The 17,009-nt window shown below is 40.4% G+C and overlaps 1 protein-coding gene across 1 annotated transcript in view; it reads right to left on the bottom strand.

The window, feature by feature from the left end:
• The window catches only part of dlg2 (discs, large homolog 2 (Drosophila)), a 198,269-nt gene that overhangs the window by 90,499 nt on the left and 90,761 nt on the right, over nt 1-17,009 (bottom strand). The window contains exons 5-6 of the mRNA XM_034683719.1: nt 13,766-13,849; nt 12,958-13,119 (exon numbers count right to left, since the gene is read on the bottom strand). Coding sequence (XP_034539610.1) covers nt 12,958-13,119; nt 13,766-13,849 — 246 coding nt within the window. The remainder of the gene's footprint in view (nt 1-12,957; nt 13,120-13,765; nt 13,850-17,009) is intronic.

The raw sequence follows: 17,009 nt of genomic DNA, 5'->3' as shown, positions 1-17,009 counted from the left end.
CAATGTTACATGAGCTGCTCCATACATCTTACTATTTTCTTTTGAGGATTGTCACCACGTACAATTCATGTTAAGAAACACTTCATCGGCAAATGTCAATTTTATACATATGTATATGTATGTTCCCTGAAGCTCTTTTGTAGCTTCAGGAAGAACATTTTAGGTGCTCAAGACCGACCATGTTAACAGAAATCCATAAAGAGGCTCTGTGTTTGAGTGCAGCCAGTGAGCACCACATCTTTCAGACGGATGAGTCAGTGGGTTTATTTGTAGGGCATCATTATGTTCAATCTAGGTGTGATGGGAACTCCTCGTGAACAGGCCATCAGGAGAGATCATTTACGCTCTGGGCATCATTTTGACTCCTCACTTCTTAACAGTAGAGAGCGAATGCATTGTGATCACAGAGGGTCAAGGACCACTGGTTTCCATTACTAGGGCTACCTGTGAGCGTGGGATAAAGAAGCCAAGATACCACGTCACCTGTGTTAACCATTACCAGACCCACAAATTAAAAACGATGACCATGAAATGTCTGAGGCCTTAGAAGTTGTTCTTGCCCTGAAGAATCAAGCAGGTGAACACCATTTACCTGATTGGCTATATACAGTTGTATGAAAAAGTTTGGGCACCCCTGACAATTTCCATTATTTTTTATTTATAAATTACTGGGTGTTTTTATCAGCAACTTAATTTTGATATATCAAATAACCAATAGACACAGTAATATTTCAGTGGTGAAATTGTGTTTTTTGAATTAACGTTAAATGTGCAATATGTGAATTTACATACTTAGAATGTAATTTTATTGTATATCGTAACAGTTTTTAACTGTACAGCTCACAGGTTTCCCTGTAAAAAGGTTTACATTTTTACCATAATTTTAACTGTATTATTCTGGCAACCACAGCTGCCAGTTTTTTTCCGTAAAAACAACAGGTTTTTTTTACAGTGTACATACGACACAGGTAAAATCAGACACAGCATAAAAGGAGGAGCTGGGTGGAGGTGGGATGCAAAGTGGTTTGCAGGAGAAGCAGTTTACGCAAATAGAACACTCACTTTGCTGTTTGCCGATCAGATGCTGAACTGTCAGCTGATGGGGCTGATGTTCAGAGCAGCTGATGTACTGTGGGCCGAGCTTGACTTGAGCTGTGCTCGATTCGTTTAAGATCAGTGTACTTAACGGACTAGTTAAGCAGTATTCAATTTAAAAGCATAAAACAGGGTTCTAAAGGTCATCTGGGTGTCAGTGAAGACTCTTTTATGAACTATTTCACTTCACTTGACTCTCTACTGCTCAAGTTTTGATATAACAGAGAGATAAATGTGATGTCAGGGAATTTCTTTACATTTTTAATGTGATAGCAGCGTCTGTTTCTGAGTCTTAAGCCTCCATTTTCTCCCACTAAGCTGGTTAGAGGGACTTTTTTTTTGTGAAGAATTTCTTCGATGACTTTAAGTCTACACAGCTCCCTTGACCTAGTTAAGGTTTTTGGAAAGTGCTGCTTTATAGACTGCATGAATATTCATGCATTTTTCTCTGATGAATGGAAATTTCCATATAACCTTTAGATGATTATTTAGTCTGAGAGAAGTTTTCTCTCTTAAAGCTTGTCCCTCTTAGCCAATGTTTTAGTGCACGGATTTTGAGTAGTCAGGTTCCAGGATCAGAATCAGCTTTAATGTACACTAACAAGGAATGTGATGTCGGTGAGTGTACTTTCACCGAAATGGAGGGTTAAACAAACCTTTAAAGGTGACATATCATGCTCTTTTTCATCAAAATATATTGGTCTAAGAGGTCCCCAAAACATGTCTTTAAGGTTGATTGCTCAAAAAAACACGTTAAAATCAGTTTTTGGCATGCCTGTAAACCCCTCTTTTCCGGCCCTGCTCAGAACAGTCTGTTTCTGTCTGTGCCTTTAAATGAGAATGAGCTCTCTGACCACGCCCCCTCAGGAAGTGGATGTGCCCTCGGCTGTCCAGCACGTTGATCTAATGTTTACATGTTGGATGAATATACACGGCTGCTCACAGACCCACGTTAGTTCAACCCTCTGAATTTGATCCAGAATCTGATCCTGACGGAGAGGCGCCTGCAGCAGGACCTTTCTGAACGATTGGTCACAGATTTAGTGTTTCTTGTTGTTTTATTTGTCAGCATGTCAACGGGTGTCTTGGTACACAGCAACGAACATGTAGCTATGTGGCTATGCTAACTAGCGCTAGCACTTTCCATGATAAATAAAAATCATTCACTAGATCTTCAAATCTGCAGACGTGGGGAGTAAAACCGACCTTTGTGTTTATTAAGACAGCCTACAACTAGCATGCCTCCCTCCTAAGCTCCTTATTAGCACACGTGTGTGCAGGTAATGGAAAACGGAGGAGGGGTTGAGTTGTATTTTATACAGTCTATGGGCTGAACAAGCTCTGAGCCCTGACTTCCATTACAGACCGGATGGCGTTATGACGTCTGAAAAACACTGAAAACTGACACGGCTCGTTTCAGCACACATTTACAGAAAGGTGGAGAAATCAGAACAGGGGCAGATTGGATTTTTTTCATTTTCGGGGGTTTGTAGACATGCCAGGGACACATATTTCAGGTAGAGAACCATTAAAAAGTTGATTTTGCATCATATGTCACCTTTAAATAATAAAGACATACTAATATATATAAAATAATGATTACATGAAACGCACTGTAGCTTCAAAATGTTACGATGGAGCTGTTAAGATAAACTGGACTCGTAAAAGCACTCCAAAAAAACATAATTGTTTTGCAATCAAAATTATTTGGCTCTATCTTCTATTCATAAAATGCATCATGAAATGCAGCTGAGTTTAACCTTAAACCTTTTCCCTGACTGACTGTTGGGCTGCTGGTGGCCCTGATGCAACACACAGATGCTTGATCAGCTGATCTGAGCCAATCAGAGAGTTTTCACAGGGTAGTCAGTACCTCCCACTGAGTGAACACAAAGACAGTGAAGGAATATTGACACAGGGAGTGTGGCCCCATGCCATAAAGTTTGTTCTACAAAAGTGCACGGTTTATCCCCCTCTAATGTCCAACCCAGCATTAACCAGTGAGTGCTGTTCCAGCAGTCATTAAACTGCTATTTACCGCTCACAGTCCTCCCCCTCCCTGACTGACACAGAAGTAATTGCTGCCAAAAAGTGTGTGTGTTTTAACAAGCAGATATTTCCATGGAAAGAGGTAGGTGATCGATTAACACTGTAGCAGGACGGATCAATATTGTCCTCCTGAGTCACACGCCAATGAGTGCTGCTTGGTTTGCCCAGCGAGGGAGGGGTTATTCCTCCTCTGGTTATAGACAAACCATAACTCTTGCCTCCCTGCTGCCTTTACAATTACACCCGCTGTATTAAAGCTATTTTTCATTCAAAAGTCCCAAGGCTGAGAGGAATAAATAAGCTGAGCAAGGAATCTGTGCTCCTGCTTTCATACTCACATTTAGGCTCAAGTCAGGTCTCTCTCTGTGCCAAAAAAATTACTACAGTAACAGCCAATAAGAAGCACATGTACACGTGAGAGAGTTGTGAAGATAAAACTTCTCATTTTATCATGATATATCTTTAAGTCATTAGTTGATAATTATCAAATCAGTAGAAGATCACAAAGCTCAAAAACAGTCAGAGTGACTAACCAGCATCAAAACATACGTTTTCTCTATCCCTGGTACCACTTTTGCAAATTTTGGTATCAAAATGACAAACATGTACAGACGTTTTACATTTTTCCAGATGTTTGCTGTCAGACTTAGTAACACAGCCTGTCATTAAAAATAAATAAGAATAATAATAAGAAGAAGAAATAAAAAATTAAAACACTAATGGCCTCTGCAAACTGATATCAGATACGTAATCTGCTAAAAAAAAAGAAAAAAAAAAACAGGTTATTGACAGAAATTTTCCACACTAAGTCTAATGTGTTTATTTTTCTTTTCATCGCAAAAATTTGAGAAAGAATGGAATCTTCAAGCAGTATGGTCGATTATGGTTCTGCCACATTGTAAAAGGAATAAGAAAACACCAGTTCCATCCGCTCCTGAAAACAAGACGAGAGCAAGGAGAGTTTGACCTGCTGATAAAGGAGCTGCAGAGTCATCCTGATTACTTCCATGTGTACTTTAGGATGTCAGTGTTCCAGTTTGATATGTTTCTAGCAACCTAAACAATGGCTAGCTGTCTGTTTACACAATGAATGCAAATTAATCCAAAATGTGCCATTAGAAAAGTCAGCATAGACACGTGGATCTGTGGATATTCAGACAAGATCATAGTCAGTGGTTGTCCATGTTTTCTCAGGAACAAACAGCTCACAGCACCCTGTAAAGGAATCGGACGAATACGGAAAAAAACTGAAAATCAAACCTGTTCCGAAAGAAATTACGATGGATAAAAGTTTCAGAGACTGAGCGCAAACATTACCGTCAAAACATGAGATTGCATTTCTTTTTAAACGTGTGGCAATTTGGACAGAAGAAAAAAAAACGACTCAATGTGCAAAGGCCTTTAAACTGCACATAATATCAGACACACTAAACTTCAAGCATTACAGCTCAGCCTTCATAATGGAAGGTCGGTCAAAGGCAGGAGAGCAATCCTGTCTATGTCTGGGTTATTACAATTAGGCAGAGAATGAGCTTCATATTTTCTTCATAGAATAGCTTGTGTTTGTTGAGACACCAGCCTAAATAATGAATCATGAACCTGTGATGAAGAAAGTGCTCCGTCAATGGCTCAAAGTTTTGTCCTCTAAAGTTCCAGTAAAACTGATCAATAAATCTCAGGCTATGCCATTAAGTGTGCCTGAATAAATCTGGGTTATGGAGCATTTTATTATGCGGACTTGTCCTGAGAGAGGATAAACTTCATCTCATCAACCCAGAGATGAGATATCTCCCCTGAACATGTTTCTCACTGTCAGTTTCTCTTCGCCTGCTGTGACTGCAAATTTTTATTTTCACTGCCTATCCAAAACAAAGTAACTTTGATCGGAATAAAGTGGAGTGCATCAATGATTGTTTTCTCCTTAGAACATGTACTGCTTTTCTCTCTCACTTTTCATTTATTGAAGCTTATACTTCAGGCTGGCTCAGGCTTGGGGCAGCTCTAGTTATACTGCTAGAGGCTTAGACTTGTGACTGGGAATTGTCACTCTGGGATCCTATCTTCCACCTCTCCCTCCTCTGTCTACCCATCACTTATTTACTCTTTCTGTCCCATAAAAGTTACTAACCATAGACCTTTCTAGAGTCCCTGAGCTCTCTTGTCTCATAGGTTCCCCTGAATTTCTGCTGCAGACGGCCTGCTGCTGTGGACGTGCCAGATTCCAGCTGCTACAACTATTAATATCAGCCTCCACAATCACCACTGTTATAATGCTAATCTCAGAACAGTTAGACTCCATCTGCTATGATTAATACTTTCATTCCTACCCCTATTATAAACATCATAATTTTACATACTTATATGAGACCTGTTGACTTTCACTGCCTAAAATATTAAGATCAGTCTGTTAGCATTCACTTGAAGTTCCTGTAAATATAACACATACTATCACCATCATTATCTGCATTGTGTTTGTGAGTCTGAATGAACTGTCTTCATTGATTTGATATTGTTGTTATTTGTCTCTCTTTCTGCATCTCCCTCTGTTGGAGCCATCTTGGATTCAAGTGTTTATATTATGTTATTTTGAGGTTTAGGGTAGGATGTTGTTTGTATACTTTTTGTGGTGTTATTTTTGTTGTTTGTTTACAACATGGTTTATTTTGGGGTCAGTTAATTAGGTTATTTGCAGGTCATGTGTTAGGGGAGGGGATGATTATCCTTTTCATTAATAAAAGGTTAAACTTACTTTTTTGTGCAATAGTGATTTTTGCTTTTAGCGCGTCCGACACTAACTAGGCCCAACATCAGCCTCTCAGCGGCTTTTAGCTCTTTGTAGTCGCTGCACCCTCTATCCCTCTTTCCAACCTCAAGACGGTCTCAGAAAATGGCTGTCTAACATGAGTCTGGTTCTGCTCGAGGTTTCTGCTGTTTAAGGAAGTTTATCGTTGCCACTGTAACTTTCTAATTGAGGCAAAGTGCTCTGCTCATGGTGAGCCAATTCTTGTTGCCATCAGCGGATATGTTTCCTTCTTAGTCGATTCCCCCTGAGACTTGCCAGTAATATGGGACTGGATCTTATCCTGTCTTGATGTTGAGTCAATGTTAATAATATAACAGAGTACGGAGTAGACCTGCTCTGTTTGTAGTGTGTTTTGAGATGACATTTGTCTTTGTGAATTAGTGCTACATAGATAAAGATTGATTGCTTAATTGTCAGTGGCTTAAACTCGAGGGTCATTAAGGATCAATAAAGTTTGAACAAATAAACATCAGAGTTGATAAATACAGTACACAGTAAAGCATGCTGTTACCGCTCATGAACAGCAACCTTCCTTTTGATCATACACCTTATTAAGTGTAGAAAAACCCTTCAGCATTAATCCCATGGTAACTAACAGATACAGATTCACAACAGATCACAGAAACAAAAATGCAAGCATATGGGATCAACTGGCATGCACATGGGTCACATACAAACATGGAGGTATAATGAATAGAAAAAGGCAGCACCTCACAGGACAAGGAAAGAATACTTCTTCAGGCAATGGACTGAAGACAACACCAAAACAAAGTGCATGCAGCACCAAGTGGACATCAATCGTCTGTCCTGGGTACAGGGACCCAAAACTCATGGTTTATAAGTAAGACCCCTCCCCCACCCCCCCAGGAGATTTCCCAGAGGTAAAATCAAAATATATGATATAAAACTTGCCATGTAGTTTGCTGAGGTCACACCCGGGTAAGCAAGATCAAAACGGGTAACCAGTGCAGGCTGCAAGTAAGAAATGAAAGACAAGATCACTAGCTGGTATACTTTGGTAAAGAGAGGGTTAGAGAGAGAGGGGAGCCTTATGCATCAGGGGTAAGAGAAGAAAAAAAAGCGTTGGTTACCTGGTGATATGTTGAAGGAAAGAGAGGGAAACATGTGCACAGGGGTTAAGACTGGACTGATGGCAATGAGGGGGATGGATCACTCTAGCATTAGTGATGAGGAGCAGCTTAGCAAGAGCAGGAGATTTCATCACAGAACTACTGCACATATGCAAAATCAAACCCACTGACTATCTTCTACTAAATGGTAAAAAGATGTGTTCTTATGTTTCACTTTTCAAAGCACTTGTCGACACTACTGGTCACATTCACCCGTTCACACCACGTTCATACACTGAGAGCAGAGGATGCTTTAGAGGGGAGACTATCAGTGTTCACTAACATCAGCAATCACACACCACTGACTGTGTCACTGGTTCAGTGTCTTGTCCAAGGACACTTTGGCATGTGACTGCGGGAGCTGGGACTGAACCACTGAAATTTCGATTGAGAAACAACCCACTCTACCACTGAGCCACAGCGGCCCTGAAGAAAGCTGAAATATTCAAACTAAAGAAGCCACCACAACTGTTATGTATGCTGTTAATACAGTGAGAATGTTTAAACCAACAAAGGACCTTCCATCCAGAAGCCAAGTCCTAAATTCCCCTGTACAACACATAGTTCAAGTTAAGTGATTTTAAAGCTACATAAGGTTAGTTATATGTCTTGAGTTGGTCTAACATTTACACTTAAACTCAAACCATGATCTATCTCAGGCTGTGGCAGTGCTTTTTCTCCTTTTTCCTTGTTTGGTTGTTTCACCCCTCCTCTCTGCCCTTGCCCCTTCCTTCCTGTGCGTGTGGGGTAGGTGTAGCTCACTGCTGTTGATGCAGGGAGACACACCTGTCAACAATGTGCTCATCAGTGCCTGTAGATATACCTGGTCCTCCTTCAGTGCTGGTTTAGTTTCTTCGTAGAATTAACTAGAAGAGTTTCCTGGTTGCAGATTTCATATGTTTTTTCCCCTGCAGCCATTTCACATCTCAGCCTACAGCAGTGAGCTCGTACCACATTTTTCACCAGTCCAGCATTGTGGATTTTCTCTTTTTTACAATCAGTTTCGTTAATAAACAGGCTCAAAGCGTCAACTCTGTCCTGTCTCAGCTCTGGGTCCAATACCTGAAAACATACCATAGTCCTGCCACCAGAAAAACTGACTGGGAATTTGATTTGATTATTGGCCATGGACAATCAGTCTTTTTCCGCAGTGAAATCTATGTGCTTCTATGCTTATTTACTTATTTACTGTGTACTTCAACAAATCAGTCCAAATGAATGAATTATGACAGCGTGAACAACACACTTGCAACGCGAGGGCTGCACCCGAAGTCAATAATTTAAAAGAATGTCAAAGTGGCCGATGCAAAAATCCTGTGCTCTCTCAACACTATTAAACTTAACAGTTCATGCAACACAGTCTGAAGACTCAGTCTGTAAAAATTGCAAGAAAAAATACCCTAATGTACATCTGGCACAAAGCTTCTTGGTTGGAAGCACAAGTGTGTTGTTTTTTCACTATTATCAATGCACACATGACAAGCACACCCCTACACACACGCTTAGCCTTCAACATAACTTTCAGTAATCCACCAACGATTATGCTCATTCAGATTAATGAAGACTGAACAGTATACAACACACACACACACACACACACACACGCACACACACACACACACACACACACACACACACACACACACACACACACACACACACACACACACACACACACATCAGGAAATAGTAGAGCCGACCTTCCTTTGATGTTAAGCACACAGACGTTAGTTATCTTTAGGTCATGTCCGATATTTCGTAAATGTCCAGGCTTCTGTTTGTTTGAAAACTCCCTGATTGTTTCTGCTGTTCAGAGATTGTTTCAGTGGATATATCAATAATTCATGCCTCAACATCACTCATACAGTGGCCTGTGTGTGTTTTCAGTGTTTTTAGGGGAACACTGGAAGGACATAAGTCTAAAGTTAAAGGTAGAAAGGTTAAAAACTGTGGTGTATGTAGTAAAAGGTCTGCCTGAAGGATCACTTTGCTCTTAATGGGACAGAGGGCAGACACACTGATACACCAGAAACACGCTGAATAATCAACAGACTTAATCCAACCTCTTTGTGTGCACCGGTGAAAGAGCAACATACAGTATAGTCAGAGATGTTCCAATTTACTTTGAACCATTTGCTTCAGACCGTGTGTTGTGGATCACTTAAATAGACCACCATCAGCTCCATGGACAGCACTACACATCGAATAACAATGACTACAGCGACAGCTCAGAAGGCATTAGTTCTACTCTCACTTGTCCATTGGGCTTGGGAATCAAGAACCGGTTCTAGCTTGAAACTGGTTCCAAATTTCTGAGATTTGTGGATTGATGAGGTGTGTGTGTTTTGGTTCCGCTTTTCAGTTCCAAACGGCAACACAAATCTGTCAGGATTAAACCTCAGTGAGAATTTTTTCAGTCCACAGAAAATGTTATTTATCTTCCAGGAAAATGACTCAGCAAGGGGGGAAACACGTCTATTATGACAAAGCATTTACTTCAACACAGTGTGAATTAGAGGGAGTGCTCTGTCTTCGATGTGCTCTCCTCTTCACAAACGTCACCACAGCTGTAGTGACGTCTCATCACACCTAGGTACAAAACACAGCTGAGCTCTGGTTCATATTTAAACAGAGATGATGATCAGTCTGTTGTCGAGTAAGTGTTTAGGTATGCAAAATGCATTATGTATGATGATGTTGCTTTATATTCTGATGTGCTTTTGTTATATTTTTCTATCTAAATAGGTTTGGATTGTAATTTAGCTTGTTGATCCATCCTGATAACAAAGAGTAATGCTTATTTAATGAGGGTCAAAAGAACAATCCTTGTCACAGCTTACAGTTCACTTTTACAGCCTCACTGTTCCAACAATGAAGGATTGATCACTTACTTCTTCACTTTGTTCTTTAAGTATTGATTATGTGTTTTAATGTCCAAAATAATGGAATTAGAATCAAAAATTGATTAGAACCAAAATTGATTAAAGGAACCAGAATCGATAAAACAGAAATCATACCCAGTCCGAGTGTCAGTTACTCACAAGCCAGTGAAATAGAAAATAAAAATTTTAATGAGCGTAAATATATCCACCACCAAAGTAACTGTATTGATCAAAGCCAACCAAATAAAACAAATATAGAATAATGATAATAATCATGTTGATTTCTCCAGTGGGGCCAGTTTCCTGAATGGGCTGCCATGGGCCTGGGGCTTATAACGCTGGGTCTGAACATCCACATCTCATGCTCAGTGAAATGTTTCTCCACACTTCATTTCAGAAGATATGTGTTTCTTTTGTAGCTGACTTGACCCTACATGTGCAATGGGACACTGGGATGGAACCTGGCTCTTCATACTGAGGGAACAGATGCTGTCTTGAAGAGCCGGGAGCAAGGACATGTTGCAGCCTCTCTCTGATGATAATCAACACCTACACTGGGGAAGAGAGCATATCTTACTCCTCTGCTGGTTCAGCTTATTCTCTCTGCTGGGACCTGGAAGCAGCTTCTGTCCTCAAAAACTGGAGTGCAACAGAAAGAACCCAAAAGTTGTCCGATGTTGTCTGAGGCCCATCACTGCTGCACGTCACTCTACATAAAACAATAACCTCATTAACTTTGAGGCTCCACGATGAAGATCATTAGGGAGACGTTTGGCAACCCGCCCCTGGGTTATTACCTCTATTTTATGATGTATGACTGGGTCAAATATCACAAACAGTCTGCTGGATTACATCACTGCACCAAAATACATCAGTTTGTGAGACAACACAGACAAGAGTCCAACCAGAGCTAAGACCCACAGGACTTCTGACAGCAGAGGCTGACAGAGGTCAGTATCAAGCCTTTAAAAGAACGCAGTGAGCATCAAAAATCTGCTCTCACTTCAAGACACAGGCTGTAACAAGACGATCTAACAACAGGACGCTCATAATGTTTGATCATATTGAGCTTCTTCTGTCACACAGCAGCTAAATGAAAAATCCTTTACTGAACAAAAGTCAACTCTATGTAGTAAGTCTAATGTGATGACATCATGAAACACAGTGAATCGATATTTTGACCTGGTTAAGATGCTCAGAACATTTTCAGATTATGTTACTTTAACCCGAAGACAGTAACGACAGTCCCCATCATCAGAGATAACTTACTAAGAGGAATTATTTTGCTTCCTGATCGTCTACTGATCCAGATATTTTGCTCCAACATGTCACATCAGATCAGATCCAAAAGACATGATTTGTTTTCTACTTTTTATTCCAACAAAACAAACTTTCACTAAAACGACATGATAGTTTACGGCATTTCTAAATATATTCTGATCTGATATATGGCCTATGTATTCTAAAAGAGACACGACTGTTATTGTCAAACCACACAGGATGATTTAATTAGAATCATCTGTACACTATCAAACATATCTTTATTAAATCACACTGAAGTCATTTTGCACATGCAGCAGGACTTTCTACTTGTTTTCTGAAATAAAGACAGAAAATCTGAGTGGTTAGTTTTACATTCACTGGAAACACTGAAGGTTCGACAGAGATCTCAAAAATGGCCTCAAATGAACTACATATCCAGGAAAACTTGACTTCATTTCCAACACTGCCCTCTGCTGGCTTTAAGCTGAGTAACAATCGGTCTGAATCTATCTGAACGTTAGATCTTCTGCAGCATGTACCTTGTACTTGACACCTGCTGCAGGTAGTAAAAATCTGCTGATTTCAAAACTGGGGATCCATACCCACAGATTTTGAGGTGTTAAAGACTTAAAGTGAACACTAGAAAGCTTCAGTCAGAAGCTGTGAAGCTGCAATGACTGAAACTTAATCCTGGAAGCAACGTAACAAAGAATCTATCAATAGAGCTTGTGACTAAAACTAATCCTCACTTCATGAAGGTAAAGTCTTTATCTGAACTGTAAACAGCTTCTGAGTTTTTCCTCTAAAAGCAAGCAGACTCCTCTGCCTACAAGAGCTCTGTACTGAGCAGAACACAGGGACTGCTGGTTTACTGCTGGCTTGGTTCATTGATCGTGTGATTCGATCTTTCAGTCAGTCATTTCCAATACAATGCAATATTTGTGTAGCACTGTATAACATTAGAACTAATGGACCGAGGTAGTAGAGCAGAAACTTTCTTGGTGTTTCTGAAATGTCCCTTAAACACAACTGAGGAGTCTTTTTTTTCTTTACAGGGAGGCATCTTCTTTACTGTGCAGAGGTGTTTTGAGACTTCAGTCACTGCCTCGACACATGAGCGCCTTTGAGTTGGGATGATTCAAAAATGGAGATTGTGAAATGTATGCAAGGAATGGTGAAGGCAAGGAGAGGAATTAATCTGAAATCAGTAAATAATCATTCATTTCATCTGATACACCAAAACGACAAACTGACAACCAGATTACTGCCACCGGTTTGAGCATCAGGATCAGAGGAGCATGCTACAGAAGTACAAATAAACTAAAAATAGAATAACTCTTTGAATACTTCAAAATGACATGAGATGGGTTTACATTTCATTGCATAACAAACAGCTAATTTCTAATGTGCTGTAAACTTACTTGTTTGTGGTTCCTACACAGTAAATTATTTTATCTGAGTAAGAGTTTTGCATTTTACTTCCTGCTTTGTCAGCAGCCATAGTGAACACCACAATGTGAAGTTTGAGATCTATCCACCAAAGACACAAAATGAGGATGCCCGTACAAAATGAGCAATGGAGAACATCAAACAGTCTATGTCCATATTTAAGCTTCAATGAAGAAGAGAGGAGAAAAAGCAGAGATACAGGCATGACTGAAGTGAGATGAAAGTATGAGGATCTCATTCAGATCAGTTGACACTCTGCTGATGGTAGAGAGGTTGGGATGCTCACCTTGAGGGGAGAGATGTGGGCATGGGACACGTAGCCGTGCACATTCTCGATCTCCGACAGGTTCTTCTCAGACACATGCACAAGCTCAGGGGCGCGCACCTCATTGGTTAGCCGGGGGAAACCCTGGTCGATAGGAGAGTCGTCTTCTTGGTAGTGGTACTGCTGAGAGTGGGAAGGGAGATAAGTGGAGGGAAATAGGATAAAGAAATGTGAGGAGACGTAAACGTGGGTTAAAAAGCACTTATAAACTGAGGTTGAGATATTTTTTTTGAACAGTAGATCAGCTTGCAGCCCTTCCAGACATCCTGTCTGTTGATGTGTTGGAGAAACCTGGATTATCAACAGGAAACTGCTTTATACTTAGACAGTTCTTGTAACTAGACCAGTGTATTTTCTTTTCTAACCTTAACATGCTTTGACATACAAACTTCCTGCAGTCTTCCTCAGAGGAGTCATGCAATGCTGTTACTTGTCTGTCAGCTGATTTATAGAGGTTTGGTCATTCTACCTGAAGCGGCAGGACATTTTTGGACTATGAATCTTCTTTATTTTATGAGTTTCAACCTTGGGAAATGTTCCTAACTTTAAGAAAATGACATGCCAAGAATATTTTTTGATTATTTCAGTACATTTGATGAACTATAATCTTACTTTAACTCAAGTACTCTGATTTATCATGCCCCGGTCACATAGGTGAAAATGTAATCAGGTGTCATGTCAGTAATAATGTACTAGAATACTTATGATGAGATTATAAACAGTTTGGATGGAGTGAGAAAAAAAACGACCCCGTCCTGCCCTCTCTCACCCAGGGTGCGTTCATCAAGGCAGAGTTCATGCAGGGTGGGGGCTGGCCGTTGGTGGGTGACCTCTGTACTGCTGGTGGCCTGTTCTGGAGAGAGCAACATGACCACATGTGACCACTGAGAGCAAACAGAGCAGGCCTGATGAACAATCAATCCCAAACACACAACCAGCAGCAGGGTTCCAGTTATGTGGGAGCCAGTGGAGGAGTCTCATGGCGGAACAGTAACAGGACTGCCTCTTTTTTACACGGCTGATGGATGTATATAAATGTTGCCACCTATGGTTCAGCTTAATGTACATTGTTTATTTTGTGTCTGCAGAAATGAGCGAAAACATAATTATAGGCTGAGGTATGTGACCATCAGTCCGTTGTTTCAGAAAAATGGAAAGAGCTGTTTGATGTGTGTCTTGGGTGCAGGCGCTGAAAGCGGTACGATAAAAATATGTGGTGCAAAGAGTTGTGTGTGTGTGTGTGTGTGTGTGTGTGTGTGTGTGTGTGTGTGTGTGTGTGTGTGTGTGTGTGTGTGTGTTTTTTGCATTTGTTGGACGACATAGTGAGCAGTCTACTTTCTGGTTGTGTTCCATATTGCATACTTTCTCTATGTTTGTGTTTTATAGAGACCCACATAGAGCTCCGATCATAACTCAAACCCTGACCAGCACAGCCGTACAGAGGCAGAGAAGCTTTCTCACAGGTACCATCACACACTGTGTTGTCTCAGAGTTACACAACAGATATGAGTGCGTGCAGGAAGTCAGCACAAACTGAAACACATGCAAACAGAACGCAACAGATGGCACTACAGAGAGAGAACATGGCATGGAGAAACACTCGACTACGAGTACATTAGTGGTGGCTCAGAGGTAGAGTCGCTCATTTCTAAGTCAGAAGGTCGGTCAAGCTGTCTTGCCCAGGTGTCCTTGGGCAAGACACTTAACCCCGAACTGCCCCCTGGTGGCTGTGCCATGGATGTGTGAGTGGGATTAGTGCATACTGATTGGCACTTTACATAACAGCCTCTTCCATCAGTGAATGAATGTAGTGTGAGCTTTATAAACAGTCCATTTACCGTTCAGTATCAGTGTTATAGGTTAACTACAGCACAACACAGTTCTTTATTAGAGGACTGAGAGGAATGACACAGTATCATTCAAAATGTTAATTAAGTATGAGGTTAAACTAACTGACTATAACAACACTGCTTATTAACTTGGTTCTTTTATTGAGTTGGAAACTCGCAGCCTCTTACTCTTACTAACACTCAGTGGATTACATACAGTAGTTTGTGGTCAGTAAGGCCTCTGTTTGAGGTCAGCCACAGCCCCGAATTAGTAATTAAACCATTTCAAAAAGCCTCACCCTAAAAATATATATATGTTATATACAAACAGTGCCACAGATTACAGACAATCACTTCAGATTGCAGGTAATCTGTGGAAGATGAAAACTTTATCATCATTTTGTAAAATCAATGTACTGCCAGTAAATCCCTCTGCAGAGTCAGAGTAAAAGACAAAAGCAGCAGCATGTATGTTGTGAGTGTGGGCAACAAGTATTTTTTAAATATATGGTTACATGAGTTTACATAAACTTTCTCCCAGAGAAGTGAGTCAACACACACACACACACACACACACACACACACACACACACACACACACACACACACACACACACACTAAATGTGTTAAACACTGTCAAAGATGTCACTCAGTCCTTCCGGTTGAGTGTATGCTGGTGTGTTTGGCTGCCGCTGCTCTCCGGGTTTAACTTTTAAACTACAACCTCTCCTTCTGTGAAAGTTTGTGACAGTCATTCCACTCCTATGTTCTACTGCTTCGTTGAGTTTTTCATCTTTTGGCACCATACCACACTACCAGATTAGCCCTATTTGTGGCCCTAGTTGCCTACCTGTGGCGTCCTGGCGCATCCAACTTCCTGGTTTCTGGTTATTTTCTCTGAGCCAGAATGTGGATAAACGGGTTGGGTTCACATCTCCTCCCTTTCCCCTACTGTTATTGTCCTCGCTGATTTCAACGGTCATATCAAAATAAAATGGAGTGGCCCCTGAGTACCTAAGAGAGTGTCTAAGGATGTATGTCCACAGTTGCTGCCTGAGATCCTCCGGCAGGTCCCTCTTGGAACTCCCAAGGGTGAAGAAAAAAAGAGAGGCGACCAGGCCTTTGCAGTCAGGGCCCCGTCACTCTGGAATGACCTGCCGGAGGAGATCAGGCAAGCCACATCCTTGTCTTCTTTTAAATCTCTTTTAAACACACTTTTTTAAATGTGCTTTTTATTCCTTAACTCATCTCTGACTTTTTAATTTCTGCATGGTTTTTAATTATTGTTTTTACTTAACTCATTTTAGCTCTCCATACCTCTGTCATGTACTTTATTGTTTTCACTCGCAATGTCTTGCACTTTGTAAAGCACTTTGTAAACATGTTTTTAAAGGTGCTGTATAAATAGAATGTATTATTATTATTATTATTATTATCATTATTATCATTTTTATTATTATTATTATTATTATTATTATTATTATTATTATTATTATTATTATTATTATTATATTGACAATACAAATCATTCCTGTACAAAAGACTTCACAGCCTGTATAGATAGCTTTGGATTGCATTAGTTTATTGATTTCCCCACTCACTCTAAAGGTTATATTCTGGACCTAATCTGTTGCTCTGGTGTCACTCCCTCTAATTATTCTGCAACTGACCTTCCCATCTCTGACCATATGCTTATTTCATTTCATGTCAATATTACAATTTCTAGAACTAAACTGTCCCGTGTCATCTCATTCCGCAATATTAAGGACATTAACGTAACTGCATTGGACACTGGTATTGCAAATATCCCAGGCATCAACTAGTCATCTTATCTCGATGAACTGCTCTCCCACTACAATAATGGCCTCCACAATCTCCTGGATACCCTGGCTCCCTTGAAAACATGGACTGTCTCCTTCATCCAATCTACAGGGCAACAGAGCAGAGCAAGCATCAGTGATGAGACGTGGTGTTAAGAGCAGCTGATGTTCTGATGTTGCAGCCCGGTCTGTAGTTTGTATTATGTTTTGTGTCAAGGTAACACCTGATCAAGTCACTTAGCAAGAGAGCATTTATTTTTAAGTCAGTTCACACACAGAGTATGACTGAACAGTGTTTACTAGAAAAACAGACTCAGAATACAAGAGGTTACACAAACAGAAGGGATCTTCAAGCAGAGTTTA

Source organism: Notolabrus celidotus, chromosome 5 (genome assembly GCF_009762535.1).
Source record: "Notolabrus celidotus isolate fNotCel1 chromosome 5, fNotCel1.pri, whole genome shotgun sequence".
NCBI lineage: Eukaryota > Metazoa > Chordata > Actinopteri > Labriformes > Labridae > Notolabrus > Notolabrus celidotus.
The sequence above is the reverse complement of the archived record's forward strand: the minus strand, read 5'-3'. Positions and strand labels throughout refer to the sequence as shown.